This window comes from Arachis hypogaea, chromosome 15, assembly GCF_003086295.3.
Source record: "Arachis hypogaea cultivar Tifrunner chromosome 15, arahy.Tifrunner.gnm2.J5K5, whole genome shotgun sequence".
In the NCBI taxonomy this organism is placed as follows: Eukaryota; Viridiplantae; Streptophyta; class Magnoliopsida; order Fabales; family Fabaceae; genus Arachis; species Arachis hypogaea.
Window position 1 is genome coordinate 28,872,621 of NC_092050.1, and position 22,476 is coordinate 28,895,096.

Below are 22,476 nucleotides of genomic sequence, written 5' to 3' on the forward strand. Positions count from 1 at the left end.
CACACACACACGCTCTCCATAGTAATTTGAATTGGCCAGCTTCGAATTACTCAGTTTTCGTTCTCATAGTGATTCGAATTGGGGTGTTTCGATTTACTCATGGTTTGGCTATAAAAGGAGTTCGAACCAACCTCATTCGAACTAGTATTCCAAAAGCACACCCTACCAAATCCTAGAGAAAACGACCTAAAAATGACTCCAAGAAAGGGCTGAGCAGAGTATTTAACCGATGGGGGATAATCCGGACAGACTTTATCGGTTGGATGGAGTAGCCCATATAGCTGGTGTCATCAACGAAGAGGTAAGTATGGACTCCTTTTTTTAAAAGTAGGATTCGGTAACTTATTTGTTTGTTTTTTTATGTTATTTTAGTGGTTTTGATAGTGAATGATGTTGGTAACATTTCTTCAGAATGAGTTTATAGTTTTTGTTAGTGATTTTGTATGTGGTTTGGTAAGCGGTTTTGCTAGCAGTTTTGTAATCGGTTTTGGTAGTGGTTATGTTAGTCATTTTGCACTTGTGGTTTTATTAGTGGTTTAGTTAGTGGTTGTGGTAGTGGCTTTTTTAGTGGTTTGTCTAGTGACTTTCTTAGTGGTTTCGTTGGCAGTTTTTTTATTAGTGGTTTTGTTACTAGTTTTGGTGGTGGTATTGTTAGTGGTTTGTTGCTGGTTTTGTTGCTGGTTTTGTTGGTGGTTTTGTTGGTGGTTTTGTTAGTGGTTTTGTTGGTTGTTTTGGTGGTGGTTTTGTTGGTGATTTTATTAGTGGTTTTCATGGTAGTTTTGTTGGTGGCTTTGTTAGTGGTTTTGTTGGTGGTTTTGGTGGTGATTTTATTAGTGGTCTTCTTATTTAATCAGCATTTATAGTGAATGATTAAATTTGTTTTTAATCATTTAGTACATTATATGTACAGCCCCAACGATGCATCTCGAGCATGCGACGGCAGTAGGGCATGCGTCTGGACGAGAGGTACGTTTCGTACTTGCAGATGGCTGGCTTATAACATCTTGCGAGGATGAATGAGAGATGGTTCAGATTAGATGAGCCCCTGGTGAGTGCTTTCGTTGAGCAGTGGCGTCCGGAGATGCACACATTTCATATGTCGTTCGGTGAGTGCACTATCACACTGTATGACGTGGCGTACCAGTTAGGACTGCTAGTCGATGGACGTTATATTAGCGGTTGCCTGACAGATTTCTAGACGTACATCCAGGGTGGCCGGCCAGCTTGGGTTTGGTTCCAGGATTTGCTTGGTGTGTTACCTCCTGCGAACCAAATCCAGAAGTTTGTAGTGAACTGCAGTTGGTTCCAGGAGACCTTCAGAGAGCTCCCTGAGGATGCCGATGAGGAGACAGTCAGGAGGTATGCCCGGGCCTATATCATGATGCTGTTAGGCACCCAGTTATTTGCCGACAAGTCCGGCAACCGTATCCACAATAGGTGGCTCCCGTATGTGGCCAGACTTGAGGACATGGGTGACTACAGCTGGGGATCAGCTGCTCTCTTGTGGTTATACTGGTGCATGTGCCGAGTAGCCAACAGACATGTTGTGAAGTTAGCCGGACCATTACAGCTACTTCAGTCATGGATCTTCTGGCGCTTTCCTGGATTTAGACCGGCTGGATATGATATGTTCAGCTGGCTATTTGCCTCGAGGTACTGTTATTATTTTCTTGTTTATGTCTCCTATTAGTTTTATTCAGTCCACGCTTAGAATGTTATATTACTTTTATTCAGTCTACTATTACTATTACTGTTATTTTGATAGTGGTTATAACACGGATGTGAGTTGCAGGTGGTTAGGTCACAATCCTTCAGCGAGCGAGAAGGGACCTCGAGTGCAGTTGTGGAGGCTCAGATTAGACCTGTTACAGGCTGGGGATGTAAGTATATGAACTAGTCCTTCATATTAACTCATCTTTGATATTAGCATGTCTTGTTGGCCTAACGCTGATGCTATGTATTCGTAGTTTATTTGGATGCCGTATAGCTCTCCCGACATTCTACAGGTTGTGCATCCAGAGATATTGGAGCCTCGGCATACGGCGTTATGGCGGTCTGTGACAACACTGATATATTTCGCCATAAAAGAGTGGCACCAGGTAGATCGCATGCTACCGCAGTTTGGTGGAGTTCAGGCCCAACCCCAGCCCGCCCTTGAAATCGACTTCTTGATGTCGAACGATGGCAGAGGTGGAGATCTTTGGTTCCCCTATAGCTTGCAGTTCTGGCACCTTCATTGGGAGAACCGAGCCGACCATGTTCTCCGGTTTGATGTTGTGGCAGACCCAGGTCCGTCACATGATTTTCTTGATTGGTGGGGCCAGCATGGTAAGAGATTCCTGTCACCTGAGCTGTACCTCAGTGATCCGAGAGCCGTGCCTATTCTGGTCGAGGCGACACAGAGAGGTGCAGGACGAGTGCCTGAGATGGATCGGGTGGATGACGTTCCGGATCGGCGTTGCGTTGAGCGGAGAGCTCGTGTCGGGAACGTAGGAGCCAGCGTGAGTAGAGGTGGCTCGACCAGGCCATGGCCGAGGGGGACGCTAGGGGGGCTGGTGGAGGCAGATGAGGGGGCCGTGGTGGATGACGCAGGGTCCGTGCTGGACTAGACCACTACGGGGGCCATGACGAGGATGACGACGATGGAGATCATCATGGGGATGGTGGGTTAGGCGACGGTACCCCTCGTGGAGGAGGTCAGGGTGGAGATTGGTATGGGTCTAGTGTGGGGGACAATTTGGGTCATGGTGGAGATAGAGTTGGAGGAGGGCCGTTTGGCGATTACTTTGTTGGTGTCCCCAGCTCCGACCAGGCAGTTCATGAGAGCCAGACATGGGTTAGTCCAGGACAGCTATTTTCGGACTTGCTGACCAATGATGGTATTGATGCGGACTTTGGCGGTTCATACTTTTTGGAGGAGATCAGTGCCATCATGCAGGAGGATGATGCGGCACGTCGGAGGACACAGACCACGGGCATGCAGGCACACTTAGACGTAGACCTGAACGAGCCTCCTTCAGGGCCGACGCATGAGCATTTTGCCTTGGGTGGTACTTCTCCGTCCGCCTATGCTACTGGCGGATAGTCAGTCGTTGGTTCTTCTAGGGCCCCTCCCCCCCCCCCATGCAGATGCAGGGCCGTCTGGGGCCTCCCCACATCGTGTGCCATGACAGCCTATGCCGCCTCCACAGGCCGCCCCTAATGATGATTTGGATGGAGATGATGATCAGGAGCCGCTCGCCCGGAGAGGCCAGAGGGTTCGACGTCCCCGTCGTTGCTTCACGGGGTCCCATTTATTCAGATGACCTGCCTGTTAATAGGGTTCGCATTTAACTTAGGTGTTGTATTTATCATGCTTGTATGGTTGATGTTATGTATGTTTAGGACCTTTTGTTCTTTGTGTTACTTTGATTATGTAACATATGACTCTAGTTTATATCACTTATGTGGAAACTCTGTGAGTGTTATCTGTTCGACGTATGTGTTTTAGTTTTTTCAGTATAAGTTTCTCTACGCTTATACGTGGCGGAAGTAATCTACATCAACATACGGTTCAACATAACATAAGATGATACTTGAAAATGGAAACACATCCAATAACATAGTACGTACGTTAACTACATCACAATGAACTAGGAAACAGTAAGTTGCAACAATAGCAAGTATGAAACTAATACTAGTAAATCTAAATACTAAAGTGCTAATAATAAGGTAATTTATCTAAACCGACATCTACGGATCGACCCCTAGTGTGCCTTGCCCCTTCACCCTGTGGACGACTCCGACGTGTGTGTCCTGGTTGCCTGCACAGACCGCATTTCTTTGGCCTGTTCGGATCAGCCTCGTCCATAGTGGTCCGAATTCTAGTATTCCTATGACGTCCCTCACTCGCACGCCTCTTGGTGGGATCCAGTATGACTGTCGGCCTATCGTACGGTGGCCAAAAACCCTCAGAAATGGGAGGTGTGAATCCCATCCGGTACACATTGAACACCGAGCTAAGATGATACACCTGGTGGATATACGTCTGCCAAGTAAACTGTGAATAGGCACAGCATGCCAAGGCGTGAGGACAAGAGTAATGAAGTGCCTGAAAATATCCGCAGACACATGTCTAAGCACCGAGTGACACTCTGTAACTACCAAGTGAGAATTACCCAGTAGGAGTGCGAGACGGTAAACTCTAAGTTATCTCTGTCGTACAAAGTCACCGTGAAGTACCCCGCCGTCTTCAGATTGGCCTCTATACGCTTCACCAGATGTTGACTGAATTGCTGTCCGGTTCTTAGTTGTGCCTCTTCCTCTCTCCCCTTGCGAACGAATAGCTCTGCCAACCTCCCATAAGTGGCCTTCACCAGCGAGCACACTGGAAGATTCCTGACCCCCTTCAAGATGGAATTAACACACTCGGAGATATTTATCGTCATGTGTCTGAATCTCCTACCCTCATCCCGATGCTGAGTCCACAACGAATACTCAATCCTATTCGCCCAGTCACACATGGCAGGGTCTTCAGACCGAAGAATATCAAACAAGTAATCAAATTCAACCTCAGTCTTGGCATAAGCTGCATTCACAAGAAGCCTCCTTACGTCCTTGCCCTTGAATGTGAGGGCAAAATTTGCTGCCACATGCCAAATACAGAATGCACAGTACACAGCAGGAGGTAGCCATCCTCCGTCGAGAGCCTCAAGTGCAGCCTTGATCCCGTTGTGCCTATCTAATATAACCAGGAGCCCCAGCTGTGGGGTCACGTGCTGCCGGAGATGGGTTAGAAAGAATACCCAGGACTCTGCATTCTCACCCTCCACGAGTGCAAATGCAACGGGCAGGATGTTGGAATTCCCGTCCTGTGCAATCGCAACGAGCAACGTACCCCCATACTTACCATACAAGTGGGTCCCGTCGATACTCACCAACGGCTTGCAATGCCGGAATGCCTCAATGCATGGTGGAAACGTCCAGAAAAGCCGGTGAAAATAGGCTTGCAAGCCGTCGACCTGCCCCCCCCCCCCACTCGAACAGGACTCGTCCTCAGCACTGCAACACTACCAGGCATCGTCAACTGAACTCCTAAGACCCACTGAGGCAGCTCGTTGTATGACTCATCCTAGTCACCATAGATATGGGTGACGGCCTTCTGCTTCGCCAACCAAACCCTCCTATAAGTCGGCATGAACCCAAAGTGTGCCACCGTCGCATTCAACAGTACCTTGATGCTGACAGATGCATCAGCTCTAACCATTGGCATGATGAAGGCCGAGATCACATGATAGTCCAGACTCCTGTGGTCGCTCGAGATGGACGTCGCGAGACATATATGAGGTCTATTGTACCGTTTTACCTCCCAAACACCCTTGCGCTACCCGAGACTTAGCCTAATCAACCATGTGCACCCATTCCCAAACTCAGAACACTTTCCTACATACCGGCGATAGTCGGACTCCACCACTTTGTACTAAATCCCACGACGAATGCTATAAGTCTTCACACTTAACACAGCCTCATCTTTATTCTGAAACTGCTGACCAACCTGAAACTCTGTAAGACCACCAGTCTCCTGGGCATCTCTAGCACCAAATCCAGTAGGCTCCCCAGGAACCCCCTCGTGTCTCATGGCATCCAAGTCCAAAGATGAAAAGTGCGGACGGTACTGCTGTGTACCAGAGCTAGAATCACCGCCAGCCCCAACTGGATTACTCACTGCAATCTCATTGCCACTGTCATCAGCAATGAGGTCCGGCTTCACATCATCGTCGTCGTCATCATCCAGTAATGCATCACCCACACCAGCCGGTGCCCCACACTGTAAAGAAGTCGGCACCCTATCCACGATACCAACCTCTCTGCCCCACTGTAGTTGAGATCAACAGCGAATGACGGGGAGGCGACAGGTTCGTTCGCATGCTCATTCACAGGAACGGACGAAGATGTACCAACAGGTCTCGAGCTAGAATCGGCTACCGTGCCTATAGTGTGGGTATTCCAGTTCGAACCCCCCGAGCTAGATACCACATCAACCAACTTCGCCAACAGCTCAGGTGTCCTAACCTTGGGAAACTGCCGACGACAATGAAACAGGACCTGCAAATCCTCATCACTCCCTATGCTGAAACAATCATACTTCACGGTTTCTTGCAGCACTGAGATCGGAATGCGATAGAATAACTTCTGAACCCGTTTCACGTCTAGTAGACCAAGTTTCTGTAGTATAGAATTCACAAAGTCATCATATCTCATCGTTGGTCTGATAAAAATACTTAGAGGATCCTTATCGATGAACTTCACACCAGATCGTGTTTTTTTCTTAATTGATCCTCTTATCGGTGAACTTCACACTATATTTATACACGTCTGGCCCTTCATAATTCGAAGCTGGCCAATTCGAATTACTATTGAATGCGTGTGTTTAGTTCGAATCACCCTGATTTGAATTAGTGCTTATGTGCGTGTGTGTGTAATTCGAATTACATGAAAATGTGCCTCTGGTTAATTCATGTATCGATTTTTAATTTGGCTTATTTTTGTAATTTTGGTTTGGATTTGACTTATTAACGCGTTTTACCCGAATAAAGATGTACTATGTTGCATGATTCTATTAAGATTATTTTGAACTAATTATTTTTATATTATTTGTGTAAAAATTCCGTATTTTACTACTAATGAAAAAAAAATCAATAAGAAGATATATAGTTTTTGTCATTTTTTTCCATCATTGTTCTTTCTCTATGTTTCCTTTGAATTCAAGAAGCTAGGTTTAATGAAATTTATTGAGACTATACTTCTAGTAAAGTGTGGTTTCAAACCAAATTTTTGTTCGTAAATCGTGATTCTAAACCACCGTGTATTTTGTAATTTATTGTTTTAAACCATTTTACATACACTTAAAATATAATACGAAACGAAAATAGCCAACTTTATTTTAATAGAATTTTATAATATTATATGTATTTTTTATTTTCAATTGGTTTAACAAGAAAATAGAAAAAAATTAACTTAAACATTCAAGATGTAAAAAAAATTTTACGGTTTTTTTAGAAGTTTCTAATTAATTACATTATATAAAATAAATTTTACTGAATTTATAAAAAGAAAAATTCCTAAATTCAACTTACTTTTGAAGCTGAGCTAGACCTGACGCCATAATAGTGACGTGTTTTATTTTTATATCAACTACTAACCACGTTTAGCCTGGTAATTTGGTGATGACCCATGTGGCTAATTGAACCATGCGTATGTTTTTCAGTTTTTTCCGGTTCTCTACATAGTAAATACTAGGTGTACACCGTTACACGTAAAGGTCGTTTGATCAGAAAAATAAATATAATTTAAAAGAAATTAGATAAATATACGACTCCACTGGGGATCGAACCCAGAATCTCTGGTTCCGTAGACCAGCGCCTTATCCATTGGGCCATGGAGTCTTTTATGGTTAACCTTGCCCAAGTTAAATAACTACAATATAATTTGAATATACTATTTACCCTATGATATCGATTCACTTTACGCCCTCATTTATCTTGTTTGATTGTTCCTGATTTTAACGATTTTATCCTATTCCATTCCTTTAATAAAGAATGGAATTTTCGTCCGGTACTCTGATTAGGGGTATTCAAATCCAAACCAATTCAAATTAAACCGCTCATTCAATCCTGATTCAAACCGAAAACCGATTAAAACCGCACTAATTCGGATTTGATTGGATTCTATTTTTTATAAACCGTTGGATTGGATCGGATTTCGGATCTACTTTTCATAACCGATCCAATCTAATTTAAACCGCACAATGTGTTATAATATTATTATTTTATTATTATATTTACAATTATACTTATAATATGTTCAATTTGTTATATATTTTTCTATTATTTATGTATTATTATTATTTAATAAATATTTTATGTTTAAAATATTATTTATTTATCCATTTTAACTAACCTATAATTTTATTTCTATTGTTATGTTATCGTTAGTTTTTTTAAGATATTGTTAAGACTTGTTATGTCATTGTTGATTATTTAAAATTTGATGTTGAGACTTGTTTATGTAATTAATTTTTTTATTTAAAAAACCGTAAATTTAAACCGATCCAAACCGCTTGTAATCGGATCGGATCGGATCGGATTTTCAAAAAAAAAATTCATCCAATCCAAACCGCACCGCACATAAATTAAGCGTTCGGATCGGATGACTTTTTCTCTTAAAACCGAACCAAACTGCACCGCGAACACCCCTAACTCTGATATCCAAGATTTACACAACATATTAGATGTACATGTACCTATCAATTAAATGGCTGGCAAATATTTCAACCAAAATATATACCACGTTAATTTTTTGAATTTAATACCTACTTTTACTAGAGACGAAGAGTTTATTTTTTATGCACCAACATTGTAAAATATTTTATCGAATTGTTCAATTACATATAATTATTCAACAATCAATATAAAAAATAATTATTTTTTTATTATTAATATAGTGCTACGTAATTGAATGTACATCTAAAATTATTTTAAATTGATGGTACATCAAAATTAAATTCAGAAAAATAAAGAATAATTGCACGTTAAGACAACTATTACGTGTATTTTCTTCTTAATCATGTAAAGAATAAATCAATCAACAAATCAACTATCCGTATAAAATATATGTTAGGATATAAAATACATATTAAAAATAAATTAAATAACATGTGTATTTAAATACATAAATAGACGATAATTTGATAATTGATTTTTGATGTGCATTTTTTTTAAATTTTATGGGTACATAACTATTATACCTCCTAGAGGCTTAAACACTTTTCCATTGCTTTTAAATGAATTATTTTTACAATTTTTTATAATTAGCTAAAAATTGCATGTCAATATTCTAAAAGTACGATTGAAAAATGTTGTACTAATTTAATAATATACAAGTAAATATTTAAATAAATTTCTTTCATACTTTTATTTTATCTCAATTAAACAACCAACCAAATTTTATTACCAAAAATTGACTATTTAAAGGTCTTAGAAAGAGAATATTAAATTCCCAACAGTTTTCTTTTTGTACTCACAAAATTTCCTTTTTATCGCTAGAACTCAAATTTTTAATCAAGTTTTGTTTGCAAGAAACCCTTAATCAAGTTCGATTAAAGGATTACTGTAGATTTTTAAGCCCAGTAATCTCTACAAAGTAAATTCATACAATGGCATAGTGCACCTAATACATTCATTCCTACAACCGAAGACACATGTACATTATCTTTTTGGCACACATTTGACATTTCTACAACTTTGCTAAATGCTACTCTTCAAAATCAGCAAACATCGAATTTTTTAAGAAAAACTATTTGATTCGTACTCCGGCAGTCTGGCGTCCGTGGTCGTTCACATAGCAGCCTCTGAAGAAATTCATCCTCTGACGACTTTAATTTTCCTTCCCTGCAGTCTTCCCTAAACTCGAACAATCACCGATAGCAAGCAAACATCACTTTTATTTCTCCCTTTTTTTTTTTCTTTTTATCACCTTTCATTATTCCACTCTTCCCTTCCTTCCTATAGAACCCAGACCTCACACTCTTCTTACCTTTGCTGTCACCTCCTTCGTTGTCACTCCATTGGAAAGTGGGTAGTGGTTTTCAGGATTAGAATTTAGGACGAGCAAATTTACAAATCCATTATTTATTATTTTTAAATGAAATGATAAAATCTAATGAATGGTAAAAATGGGAGGAGAAAAAAAACTGGAACAAGTGAAGCCAGTTGAAGTGTCTAGATATACAACAGGCAAAAGCACACACAAGCAGGGAACGAACAAATCAAGGCATAGAAAGGGGAAGGGATATTGGAAAAAAATGTGAAGTAAAAATAAAAAAATAAAAAATCACTACATTAACTTCAGTGGGGCAAATGTTGGAATCCGTTCACGATCTAAAAAATTAAGGCTATACTGATACAAATTTCTATACTTTCCCTCAATGAATGGCTAGAGCTAAAAAAATTGATGTAATGGAGCTCTTACCAGTTCCAACAGAAAATTTGTAAAATAACCCTCGAAAAAAAGAAAATTCTCTGGTATATAACATTTATTGCAGAGTATAGTCTATTCTAGTAGAAAATGTTGATTTCCTTTTCCGCCATCTCATAGACATGATCCTTTGCATCAGATAAAGCACTCTGTGATGTGTATTATTATAGTCAGATCCATGAAAAACATAAATAAAGAAGAAAAAGTAGACAACAAAAGCAAATTCAAAATCACAAGATAAATTTACCTGCCCAAATTTTGTAAGGAAGTTATTCGCAATGTTTATGGATGTAACATTAACATCCTCATTTGACTTCAGAGCTTGAGCAATAGCAAAAGCGCCATCATCCTGTAATCAGATCAATATATGAAATTAGAGATGCTATAGCTTCTGCAAGAACTAAAGAATATAGAAGACCAGAGCAATTCATACCCTTATTTCATTAAATCCCAAGTCTAGAGAGGTTAAAGCTTCATTAACCACTTTCAAGCTGCGAGCCAGGCAGAGTGCACCCTGCAATAGTCAATTCATAAAAATCAGCCTAAGATAACCAACGCAAAAATAATAGGAAAGAAGGGGGAATTGATTCAAGGTACTGTTTACAAACATCATCTCTTAGTCCATTTGCTCGCAGGTCCAGAGTTTCAATTGTAGTATTATATTTTAAAGCATCTGCAATGGATTCTGCTCCCTTTGCTCCTATCTGGAAAGGCATCTTATTAGAAATATAAGTCACTACAAAAAGTTTACATTAGTTCAAGGTGAAAAAGGTTACCTGGCACCAACCAAGCTTAAGTGTTTTTACGTTTCCATGAAACTTCAGAACCTCAGCCAAAGCATTGGCTCCATCTGCCCCAATGGGATTATAACTAAGTTCTAACTATGAACGAGACATAAAATGTTTGTCAGAACAAACAACTGAAGACAAAAAATAGAACCAGGACATGAAGCTGTCGAGGCTTACAGTGGTAATAACTGAATTATCTTTCAAAACTTTAGCAATAGAAGTCACTCCAACAGCGTGAATGTTGTTTCCACCCTGTAAATATTAACTCAGCCAAGTCATGTCCCAAGAAATGATGTTCCCTCATTCTTTTGAGTTGCTAAAGCCATGCCAGAGGGAGGAATGATGCGGGATAAAGATATATAAATTAACTGGTATAAGTATTCTTACCAGATCTATTGTCGTTATGGAACGGTTTTCCTTCAAAGCATCTGCAATTTTTTCCGCTCCCTGACGATTTAACCCATTCAATATAATGAGTAGTTGAGGACACATATTGGCCTCTAAATATGTAACTCTAGAAGACTTATTAATTTTACTGCAGTTAATTGTTTCAGTTATTACATAGGGAAAAACAAAATTTCAGAGTGGAAGTCACTCTAAAAAGAGTCCCCCACCCCACCTTTCCTTTTGTTGTGTTAATGTTTTGCAGCTCATGCATTTGAAAGATGACGAGAATCTTTACTTTTGACAGTTTATATGGTAATTCACAGTCAGCAGTAATAGATGATTTTAAGATGCTATGATATCACATATCATATACTATTGCATCTTAACAATTCTATTAGTTGCAAGACTTGGACTATGTTAAACAGTTTTCACAAGATTGGTGATGATCAAAGTATCAAACACTGGGAATAGGTGGACAATTGAGATAATACCTCATCACCAATGTCATTCATGTAAAGGTTCAACCATAGAATGCTCTTGCTCTTCCTGATATACTCAGCAACATGGACCGCACCTTTAGCTGTTATTGAGTTGTTTCCAATGTCCAGAATTGCAAGTTTCCCTGAAAAACAAATAACCTGTCAACTGCTTGTAAAGTGTTACCATGGAATTATTCAAGTAAGAAGGACACAGTTAATATTTAGAAATCATCACAACAGATAGTTTGACCTTTATAGATAGATAATCCTGTCATCAAAGAACGGACTCCTTCATCACCAATAGAATTTCCATGCAGATGAAGCTCCTGCCCAAAACATTTGGAGTAAATCATGCCTATGTAATGCATGAGATAGTCAAATATTTTTTTGTTGTAAAAAGACAATATATAAAGAAGCAAGCAACATAAACACTCCACATTTTATTGGTAAGACTTACAATTGGTGCTGCTCTCTTAAGAAATTCAGAATATGATTATGTACAGAAGATGTATATTTTGGAATTGAAAAACACAAATGGACCTAATTGTAAATGTGGGCATTACATTTGGTCAAAAATAAAATAATGGTACCCTTAAAGACTTGTTGCCCTCAAGTGCTTTAGCCAATGCATTAGCCCCCAAAGCGCCACCATAATTGCCACTTTAAAAAGTAATAATGTCAGAAAATTTTCAAAATAAAAAGGAATAGAACTTACTTTTTTTATTTTTATTTTTTCTGTGTGAGTATGGGAATATTACAAAATCAAAGGATTTTCTTGCAGAAAACATATTGTAAAAATTTTTACTTACTTGAGATGGATATTGCGTAAGCTGTTATTTTCAAGAAGTGCTCCAGCCAAACTTGAAAATCCCTACCTCCATTTTCATTAAACAAATTACATTAAGATTTTTGGCACTGGCTCTACAGTCTTAAGGACAAGCTTATGCATATTACATACAGAATATTCAATCATATTGTTGTTAAGTTCGATAACCCGCAAACTAGAATTCTTCTTCAACATTTCTGCGATAGCTTTTGCCCCCTGCATAACACAAGACGCAATCCTCAGAGAAATGTAGCAAACATTCAATGAATCATAGTTATCAATTCGTACCTCATCACCCAAGTCAGTACTGTTTAGCTGGAGCTTCTCAATGCCAGAGTTATCCACCAGTATGTCACATAAGCACTGCAAACAAGGATATGGCACAACATTAATACCTAATGTATGACAACAATCAAGAATACTTGCTAACATTTTTTTCCCCTCTTTTATTTTCTTCTTTTCTTGGCATAAGAGAGGAAGAGTGGGTAATAAATATATCTAAAAAATATCTCTAATAATAAGTCTCGGAATATCACCATCATGGTTAGTTAAGCAAGCCATAAGATTCTTGATATTCAGTTCAAGATGCTTAACCGTAGAAGGAAAAAATATATGAAAATATTCTAGATTTCTAGTAAATAAAGTACCAATAAAAGCACATAGTGTCATAGACTATACATGTCAAGCTTCAAAAAATCTACTATTTCACTTGAGTAGACCAACAAGTCAACTAACCATAAAAAAGACAAGACAGGTTCGAATAAAAATAGCTATGCTATATTGAAAAGTGAATTGATCCATTAAAGAATCAAGCTCCAATAACAATCTTGGCTATATTTTTCGGATAATACCCAATACCATATTTAATTGCAAAAGCATAACGAAACCAAAGAAGATGCTATGCTAAACGTGACTTAATCTGCAATGCAATGAAACAATAGGAGAAAATAATTGAGGTTACAATACAAAATTGCAACTGTTTTAAGTTCTTTTTTAAGGACAAGGAGCTTGATGTTCTCTAGAATGAATTAAACTAAGACATAGTTTAGATGATGCCCCTACATGTCTCTCTCCTTTCAAATTATCTGAGTTTATAAATAGTGTCACGTGTTGAAAGGTTACTTACAAATTTTTGAATTAGCATAGTTTATAGTAAAGGAAAGAAAAAGCAAACAAACTGAGAACTGCATTTTCATCGAAGAGTTTCATAATTAGTCCATGTCAAAGTAGTACCAACAAGTATCAAGATAACATAATAAAAAATCAGACTACTGGTACTAACCTTAACTCCTTCATCTCCAACAGGGTTTCCTGAAAGATCAAGAATCTTCAATGCAATGTTTGATTGAAGAACACCATCAAAAGCTTTCAACCCAGCTGCAGTTATTCCATTTGCTGCAAAACTCACTTCCTCCACAATCTATATAGAAAGTATGTCTAAGGACGTGCAGAGCAATAGCAAAAAAGTCTATCTTTGTGAAATATACATGACAAATCAAGAATGAACCTAAATCTGACTTCCATCAAGAGAACATGATATAAGCAGGACAGGACTTGCAAAATTATCATGAAAAATACAGGTTTTCATAAAATATTCTATTTTATCAACAGAAAACTTAAACATCAAAACTTACAAGTGATACTTATAGTCAAGCATTTTCAATTACAATTTACAACTACATAGTTGCTGCCAATATCTATGTATCTACATCATCATCATCATCAACTACAATAACATTAACACATGCCACCATTATTTAATGAGGAAAAAGCATATTACTGGATCAATCTTAAGTGACATCTATGTTTGGTTCTCAAAGATAGCAATTAATAATTAATTCAGCTATTAGTAAATTTATTATATCATGTAAACAACTACTCTAACAATACATGTGGACAAATGCACACTATTGTAAGTATTTGTAAGTACAATTGAAATTTGCAAGCATATCAGTGAGCAAAAATTACCCAGCAATATAAGAAAGCAATGATATAAAGAAGGATAACTGTACCTGGTTGTATGCCAAGCTCTCAGCAAGAAAGAATAACCCTTCATCGCCGAAGTTCCGTCCTATCAAATTAAACATATGATCATTGAATTTTGGCTTTAATTTACTTAGTTCTTTCAAGTTTCAATAGTACCCTTGCTTTAAAATAGTAGCGTCAAGTGCCTTGAGTGTATTAAAATTGAGATTGGACAATGGCCTAGGTGTAACGACCGAGAAAAAACTGCGATAATTGAAACTTCTTTCTGTTACAAGAGCCTAACAGACTATAATCAGAAGTTACAATAAATGAGAGATAATTTCTGTGAATGTGTTGATTAGAGGAAATAAGAGGAAGAACTCGTATTATTTCATTTCATCTAGAAGGGGTATATATACAAATATCTATCAACTACTATCATAAACAGTAAGTTACTAACTACCAACTACTTGCTGATTATCAACATTCCGTCTCAAGCTTGAGTATATAGATCATATGTACCAAGCTTGTTACATAAATAACTTATTATGGGACCTCTTGCCTAAGTTAAGAGATATTAGTCAATTGGTCAAGTGGTGACATAACTGTTGTTTATTACAAGTTATATTGTCATTGTCACTGCCCGTAATAACAATATAATTAGCGTACACAATTAGATATTTACATCCTCGAGGAGTGTGGCGATAGTAAGCAGAGTGATCTTTTTGCTTTGCATCATGCCAAATTGCTTAACTATAATGGAAAATCTTCCAAACCAAACTCAAAGATTCTTAAGTATATAAATTGATTTCCGAAGGCGAGAAACTAGGCTAGAAGACTCCCCGAGTAACAAACTCAGGTGGTTGCTTCATGAATCACGAAGAAAAGCATTTTTGATATCTAATCGATATAGTGGCCAATGACAAATTGTGGTGATTGTGAGGAAAAGACAAACAAAGGCCATCTTGGCCACAGGAGAAAATGTGTCACCATGAGGCCAAATCCTTTGGCAACTAAATGAGCTTTGAGAATATTCACGATATAAACCCACCAACAACCAACCACAGATTTCATGTATGAAAAAGAGGTGAGTTCCCAAGTATCATTCTCCTAAAGCGTAGACATTTCATCAAGCATGGCTTCTCTCCACCCGGGATGAGATAGGGCTTCACCCAGATTTTTAGGAAGAGACACAAGTCAAAGATGACGCACAAGTATAGTATCCTGGAGAGATACAGTGATAACTCAAAGCAACATAATATGGAGAAGAATTTCAGGCCAAACATATACCTTTTCAAATGCCAATAAGGAGTTCAAACTCAGTAGGCTGGATCAAAATTGATAAAGGAGTTGACATCGAAGGTGAGTTTGGAATAGCCTATGTGAAATATCTGTGTCGTTTGGGCACAGGTGCAGCAGGACGGGCATGAGTCCAACGATGATAGATTTGAATGCAAGGTGGATGAGTGGGAGACAGGTGTTGGGCTACGAGGAAGAGGATTATGATGTTTTGTAGCCATGGGTAAAATAGGGGATCATAATCAAATAATGTTACTCTAAATATCCAAGAAAAACCTTTGGAGACCTAGCATACCCAAGAAAAACACATTTGAGGGACCTTGTGGAAAGTTTGTCAAGTTCTAGGGTAAGATTGTTGGACAAAACAATGAAAGCCAAAGATATGGGGAGGAAGACAATGCATGGGAGTGTGAGGAAAACAAACCAAGTGTGAGGACTTATGACTTAAAATTGAAGAGGGCATGTGATTAATGAAATAGTATGCAGAGAGGAAAGCATCTCCTCAAAAAATAAGAAGGAACATGATAATGAAGAAAAAGAGTCCTAGTGGTCTAAATTATATGACAATTTTTGCCTTCAGCCAACCTATTTTGTTGAGGGGTATGAGCACATGATGTTTGATGAAAGACACCATGAGACGCCATAAAATTTTGAAATTAATAAGATATGTATTCTTTAGCATTGTCACTATGCAATGTATGTATTGGAACACCAAATTGAGTTTGCATTTCTTTACAGAACTTAGTAAAGGTGGAAAACAACTCAACCCAATTTTTATTAAAATAATCAAGTACTATGGGAATAATTATCAATAAAAGTCAAAATGCTTGAATCCTAAAGTGGACACGATCTGACTAGGACCCCAAATATCTGATGGACCAAAGCAAAAGGTGACAATGCACGTTTATTGTCACTTAGAAAATAACTACTGTTATGTTTCCCAAGTTGACACAACTCGCATGATAGACTAGATAAGCTAGAGTGGCTAGGGTGTCTTAAGATTGGAGAGGCTGGGATGGCCTAACTGAGCATGGATTATGAGAGGGTTAGTGGTGGAGTGGTTGTAAACACGAGGCAAAGAAAGAATGTAAAGGCCATTGGACTCATATCCGACGCCAATGATTCGACTCGAACCATTCCAGAAAAATCAACATGAGAAATGGAGATAGCTGATCATTCCAGGAAATCATTTTAATCATCAATGTCAGCCAATCCTCCCCCCCCCCCCCCCCTTTTTTTCCTTCCCCTTATTTTGGGAAGAACCCCAAGTTTGAGGTTGTGACTTGTGAGGTAAGACTTAAGAGCAGAAAACATCAATGGATGTTGATACATTGGTAGTTCAACTGAATGTTTAGCAGAAACCCAAAGTAATGAAGATCAAACCACATTAAGGAACGAAATAGTGGGGGAACCAAGAATTAAATCATACTCAGGAGGTAATTCATACAATGCCATGGGCATAAAGAACGTGCTTCGTTATTCTAAATCTTTTCTTGGGAAGTGGCAGGAGGCAATAACTCATTGAAATCATGGAGAGTACCATGCATCTTTCCTAGGTATGCAAACATAGGACCATCAATCTAACAAGGGGAACCAATGCTCATCATCTTTTGACAAACCCCATACAAACGACTTGTATCATTAGTGCAAAGTGCATTTGCCTGCGTCCAAACAGCTTCACAAGTGACGTGTGCACGAAAAATCTGTTTAATAGAAGAATGAATGGTATTCTTGATAATCCTACAAAGTTGGCCATCATTATTAATCCACTTGGCACAATCAGTGGCAACAATTTCTTCAGTCTTTTCGGTGAGATGTTCTACATAATCCTAGCCGATTAAGTACAACTCGATATCCATGGCCCAAGAATCATAATTACTTCATCAAGTTTGTCCATGGCAAGAGGTACCAGCATAGGTAGCAGTAGAAATAGTAGTAGCCATGGAGACAAAAAATATATCAGCAACACAGAAAGAACATGCCCAGGGGCAAAAACGGAAAGTCACAAATAGCAAAACAGCAACACTGTTGACAAGGTTGGGCATCCCAGGACAAGTCAAGGATGATGATGTGATTTTTTGTCAGATTGGCCGACAGAGTAAACTGTTCTAATAGAAGCCGGAAGGGGTTGTTTGGGCTGCTGGAGATAGAGGAACAAGGCAGGGGATGCTCCAGTGGCCGGAAAGATATACGGTTCTGGAAGTTTTTCAAAAGAGGTCCGTGGATCCTCTCATGGTGCACAATGAATTTTCTCTCTAGGCTCTAGATACCATGTTAATGTAGAGGAAGTAAGAGAAAGAACTCGTGTTATTTCATTTCATCCAAAAGGGATATATGTACAGATATCTATCAACTACTATCATAAATACTAAGTTACAAACTACTAACTACATGCTGACTTTCAACAGAATGCTTAGTTTCTATACAACTAGTTACTATGTATGCCTGGTTTCAATGTAGTTAATATCTCATTTCAACAAACCTAATTCAATCCTTCAAGTTAGCCCAAAGCAGAAGCATGATCTGATGCTCACATCAATAAAGAGGGAACTTGAACCATATATCAACCCACTGTGGGATTCAATGCACTCTCTCACGTAAAATGCATGACATTTGAAATACAATGTTAGTGACACAGTACATCTGCAGGAGATAGGTTATAATAGTATGTCATGCAACAAAAATTTCCAATAGCTTTAGCTTTTAGGAATCGAAAAAGGCTCAACTCCAACCTCAGTTACAATAGAGTCAACAACAATAAAGCTTGAAATCTCTCATCTCATGTTAGAAGTTCTTAAAACGTGTAAATGTTTTATTTAGAAATCTATTCACAAGTTTGGAGCTTAGGACAGGTTTAGAAAATAAATTCCATGTTACCGATACCTGAACAACTAATCGAATCCATTTTGTTTGGATAATTACTCAATTATCTTATTTAAAATATGTAAAACAGCCAAGTAATGAAGAGTATGATTGTCAATCAAATAATAAAAAATTAAAATAAAGTTTAAGAGAATTAGTGGATATCTAAATAGCGTAAAAAATGGATTTCAAAACCAGATTAATTCCTGAAACGGAAGCTCCAAATCCACTAGATTAGTGTGTGAAAATTAAGATATTCATAAAACTTTCAACTGAACTTAATTGTTTTTTATTTTTAATTTTTTTGGGTTAAAATGTACCAATGAAGATTTTGGTTTGAGCAATGAATAATGACTATTCTTTCTTATGTCAACACACCCAACATACCTGACATATCAATACTTGGAAATGACCTCAGTTCTCGAGCAAACTCATTCAGCTTCTGCTTAGATTGCCTTTCAATCTTTGCACCTAGCTGGGATAACAAATTGGTGCCAGCAGCAATAGACCATTTCACTCCTTGTGAAGCAGATTGGCCTTCGACAGGTGATGATTCCAATCGCTTTGGAGTTGGGTAAAGAATCTTCTCCACTACTTTCCAAACAACTGTAAGCTGGAAACAAATTAGTATCACCAATATGAAATTTAACAAATAATGCATGCTTGCAATCACAACCAGTAGACAAAAAAGTAAAGAAACATATTAATATCTACAAAACACTGCTCATTACTAAGAAGCTCAAAAACATTCCCTGTGGGATATCATGTAGCAGAGCTTCAATGAGGATTTTGTTCCTTTTTTTTTGGTGTAGTAGCGGATAAAGAATTAAAATTGCAGGCAAGATTAACAGATGTATAAAAACAACAAGGAAAGTCAAAGCCTCCATAAGAACGCACGACATGCTACCCTACAGATACTGCATTAAATACTTAATTAAATACCATCTGATACTAAAACAATGCATCATATAATTTTGTTCTTCAGTTTAATTTTTTTAACCTTTTCGTCAATATGAGTAAAATAATATAAGAAATTGATAAATGTTATTCTTCTTTGGTACCTTCCATGAGTCTATGACATTTTTCTGAAAAAAAAAATTATGTTTTCCACCTTTTCTGTTCACTCATGAATCAAACACAACTAAGCATTGCCCCCACTACTTAAGGTCCGCTATATACACAACTATTTGGGACGGAGGTAGTATATGTTTCGGAAATGTTACGAAATAAGCAAAGTACTTTTTGATATATACGTTACCCTTACCCTTACCCTTTCCTTTACCTTACCCTATGATTCTTTCGTCTTTCTTTTTTCCCTCCAAAAACAAATGTCAATTCCATAGGTTGTAAGGACAATGTGTCATATAATTGTAGAAGCAACAATATGAACTCACCAAGACTCACCAAATTACAATAGAAAGAAAAAATGCACCCAAAAATAAATAAAAAATAAAAACAACAACTACAACAACAAAGGAATAAATGGAAACTATGTAAGGGATACCAAAAGAGATGGCGAAAATCAATCCAAATGGAGCAACAAAGTCAGCAACTCGTTTCAGAGGGGCAATTGGCGCCGCGGTGGCCTGAGACCGGCGGTAGACCCTGCGAGAACCGGTGGAACGAGCCGGAGTTCCTTCCACGCTGGAAGAGGCCTTAACGACGAAGCATCCAAACCGCGCTCTGGAGGCTGCACGCGTTCTCCAAATCGGAAGCAGTGTGAGCTTGCCCAAACCGGCTGCAGTCAGCGGCAGCGATTGCAGTCGGCGGTGGCGGCAGCGACGAACCTGCATATAGAAAGAGCGAAAGCGTTAGGGTTTTGTAGAATATGAGGAAGAAGAAACGGTAAGTTATGGTAGTTAGAGAGTTAGTTATTACTTGAGGGTGAGAGTAGAGAGAGAGAGTGGAAGTGAAGGCCATAAGTAGGAGGATTATGAGAAATGAAGAAGCATAGATTCGACGCAGTGATTATTGATTTCACCGGAGAGGCTTTGCTTGGTGGAAGTGGAAGTGAGAGAACTGAAAAGTGCAGAGAAAAAAAAGGAAGAGTGGGAAGAAGGTAGCTTGGTAGCTAGTATTAGTAAGATATCAGTTATCAGTGTCGTCGTTCTCTCCAATTTCCATTATAAACTACGGCTATACCAGTAAGTGAGATTGAAAAGCGTTGGTGGTTTGGGCTTTATGGGGCGATTCGGCCTGACTCGAGTCCAAGATAAGTGGGCTCAACCAGGTCTATTTTCATGGTTTATGAAAATTGGCCCAGGCATCCATTTAGCCTCATGAGGGGCGGTTACGTCGGGGGAGGACACTCCAGATCACATACTCCAGATGATGCTGCAGGAAGAAACAACAATCAGATACTCAAAGCGGGGAAGAAAGTAAGGGTAGAAGTAGAGGGACAAGAATATATAGGCAACCACGACTCAACCCTCACACCAAGAGAAGAGGAATGGATGGTAGAGACTGAAGAAGATAGAGTGAAGGGGAAAAAAAGGGGTCATTCAGCGATATGGTGAGAAAGGGTAGAATCCAAGTAGAAACTGACAAGAAAGAACGTAGCAGGCAAACCACAATACAGATGGAGACCACGGAAGGAGGGGTAGCTCCGTCCTCAGGCGGATTCCCGGACCGTTTCTCAGGAGATGGTCTTAGCCCAAGGTGGGGGTCATGCTTCACCTGGCCTGAGGAGCGGGTGGTCGTGGTTCCGGTCGTTGAAGTGAGTCGGAAGCCGAGGAGGTCAGCAGATGGTAGCAGTGGTGAGAACTTGGAGGAGGAGGGACCGGTCCCGTCAGTGATGGATCGGGGATTTGATGCTCCGGCCTTTATTGACCAGTACCTCCTCCTGAGTACCGAGGAGTACTTCGACTGTGACGTCGCTGGTCAAACGAGGTCGTCATATCGAGCTCTTCTCTGTATTGCCGTTATCGTTCGCAAGGCGGAGCCGGTGTTGGCTCAGGTAGGTCTTCTCGATAGCAAGATTCGCCAATCTCAGGCGAAGGTCGGGAAGATGAAGGGGGAGTTGGAGGTGGCGGAGGCCATTCGGCTAAAGGCAGCGAAAGATGCCGAGAATGCTAGTGTTGAGCTTCTCCGTCTTTCCGGAGTTGAAACTTCTCTCCTCACTCAGCTTGCTAGTGAGCGTAAGCGCTCCTCCGATGCTGAGTCCAAAGCCACCGTGTTATTGTCTAAAGCGGAGGCTTTGAAGGCCAAGGTGGCGAAGTTGAAGAAGGAGAAAGGGGATCTATATTGGAAGATGTTAAGGGCACAATCTCGGCTGCCGAAGAGATTATGAGGGCCCAAGTCCTGGTCCTTGCTCCGGGTATAGACGTCTCCGTAAAAAGGGCGTTCAAGACTATTAAGGATGGTCAGATTGTAAATTTATAGTGAATTTTCTTTTGTAATATTTCTTTAAGTTTGTAGGCCGTTTTCATGACACTATTTTGTAGCCGTTTGTTTGGCTATGACTTTGCTCGTTTATTGATATGGAGCTGTTTTGGCATTTTACTTGTTATGAATATTTTGAGATTTCTTGGTGGACCGTTTGTAGGTAATGGGCCTCTTTATGGGATGTGTTAGTTTTTATTTATGTCGTGGATATTCGTATTTTTTGGATTCGGGAGTGATCGGTCCCTGGGTGTAGCCGTGTTTTAGTTCGTGCCATTTGGTTGGGGCAAAACGTCGGAAAATTGTTTAAAAGAAATTTTATTTAAAATTTGGGCCTCATTAAAACCTCCCGATGTCCGTAGGAAAGAGTACCCAAAAAAAAAAAACATAGTAAGTGAACTTAAACAATGAAAAAGAGGAAACAGCAAAAAAAAAAAGAAAAATCGAATAAAGATAATCTAAACAACCTCGATCT

The 22,476-nt window shown here is 39.0% G+C and overlaps 1 protein-coding gene and 1 non-coding gene across 3 annotated transcripts; both read right to left on the reverse strand.

Moving 5' to 3' along the window:
• Positions 1-7,351: 7,351 nt before the first annotated feature.
• TRNAR-ACG (transfer RNA arginine (anticodon ACG)) lies at positions 7,352-7,424 on the reverse strand. The gene has a single exon. It is a non-coding gene; the product is annotated as a tRNA-Arg (tRNA).
• A 2,431-nt stretch (positions 7,425-9,855) lies between these two features.
• Positions 9,856-21,965, reverse strand: LOC112750084 (uncharacterized). 2 transcript variants are annotated; one of them, XM_072218947.1, is made up of 19 exons: positions 21,166-21,965; positions 20,499-20,954; positions 20,125-20,407; positions 19,008-19,226; positions 14,507-14,565; positions 13,777-13,914; positions 12,783-12,857; positions 12,627-12,710; positions 12,478-12,539; positions 12,259-12,328; positions 11,919-11,994; positions 11,681-11,811; positions 11,190-11,249; positions 10,980-11,054; positions 10,791-10,895; positions 10,623-10,718; positions 10,448-10,528; positions 10,262-10,363; positions 9,856-10,163 (listed from the first exon to the last, which is right to left on the reverse strand). In XM_072218947.1, exons 2-19 carry the CDS (start codon positions 20,538-20,540, stop codon positions 10,095-10,097), a joined length of 1,827 nt encoding a protein of 608 aa, XP_072075048.1. In that variant the 5' UTR covers positions 20,541-20,954; positions 21,166-21,965; the 3' UTR covers positions 9,856-10,094. The 2 variants fall into 2 exon arrangements, with proteins under 2 accessions (XP_072075048.1, XP_072075049.1); XM_072218948.1 differs by lacking the exon at positions 21,166-21,965 and adding an exon at positions 21,038-21,101.
• Positions 21,966-22,476: the final 511 nt, after the last annotated feature.

What these genes read in the sequence shown, in the direction of transcription:
- LOC112750084 (XM_072218947.1), bottom strand. Translation starts at nt 20,540, where the DNA reads ATGGCCTTCACTTCCACTCTCTCTCTCTACTCTCACCCTCAA. An exon ending in GTACTGACTTGGGTGATGAG is followed by an intron (nt 12,711 to 12,782) that starts GTACGAATTGAT and finishes TGTGTTATGCAG; the next exon opens with GGGGCAAAAGCTATCGCAGA. An exon ending in ATAATTCAGTTATTACCACT is followed by an intron (nt 10,896 to 10,979) that starts GTAAGCCTCGAC and finishes TCTCGTTCATAG; the next exon opens with TTAGAACTTAGTTATAATCC.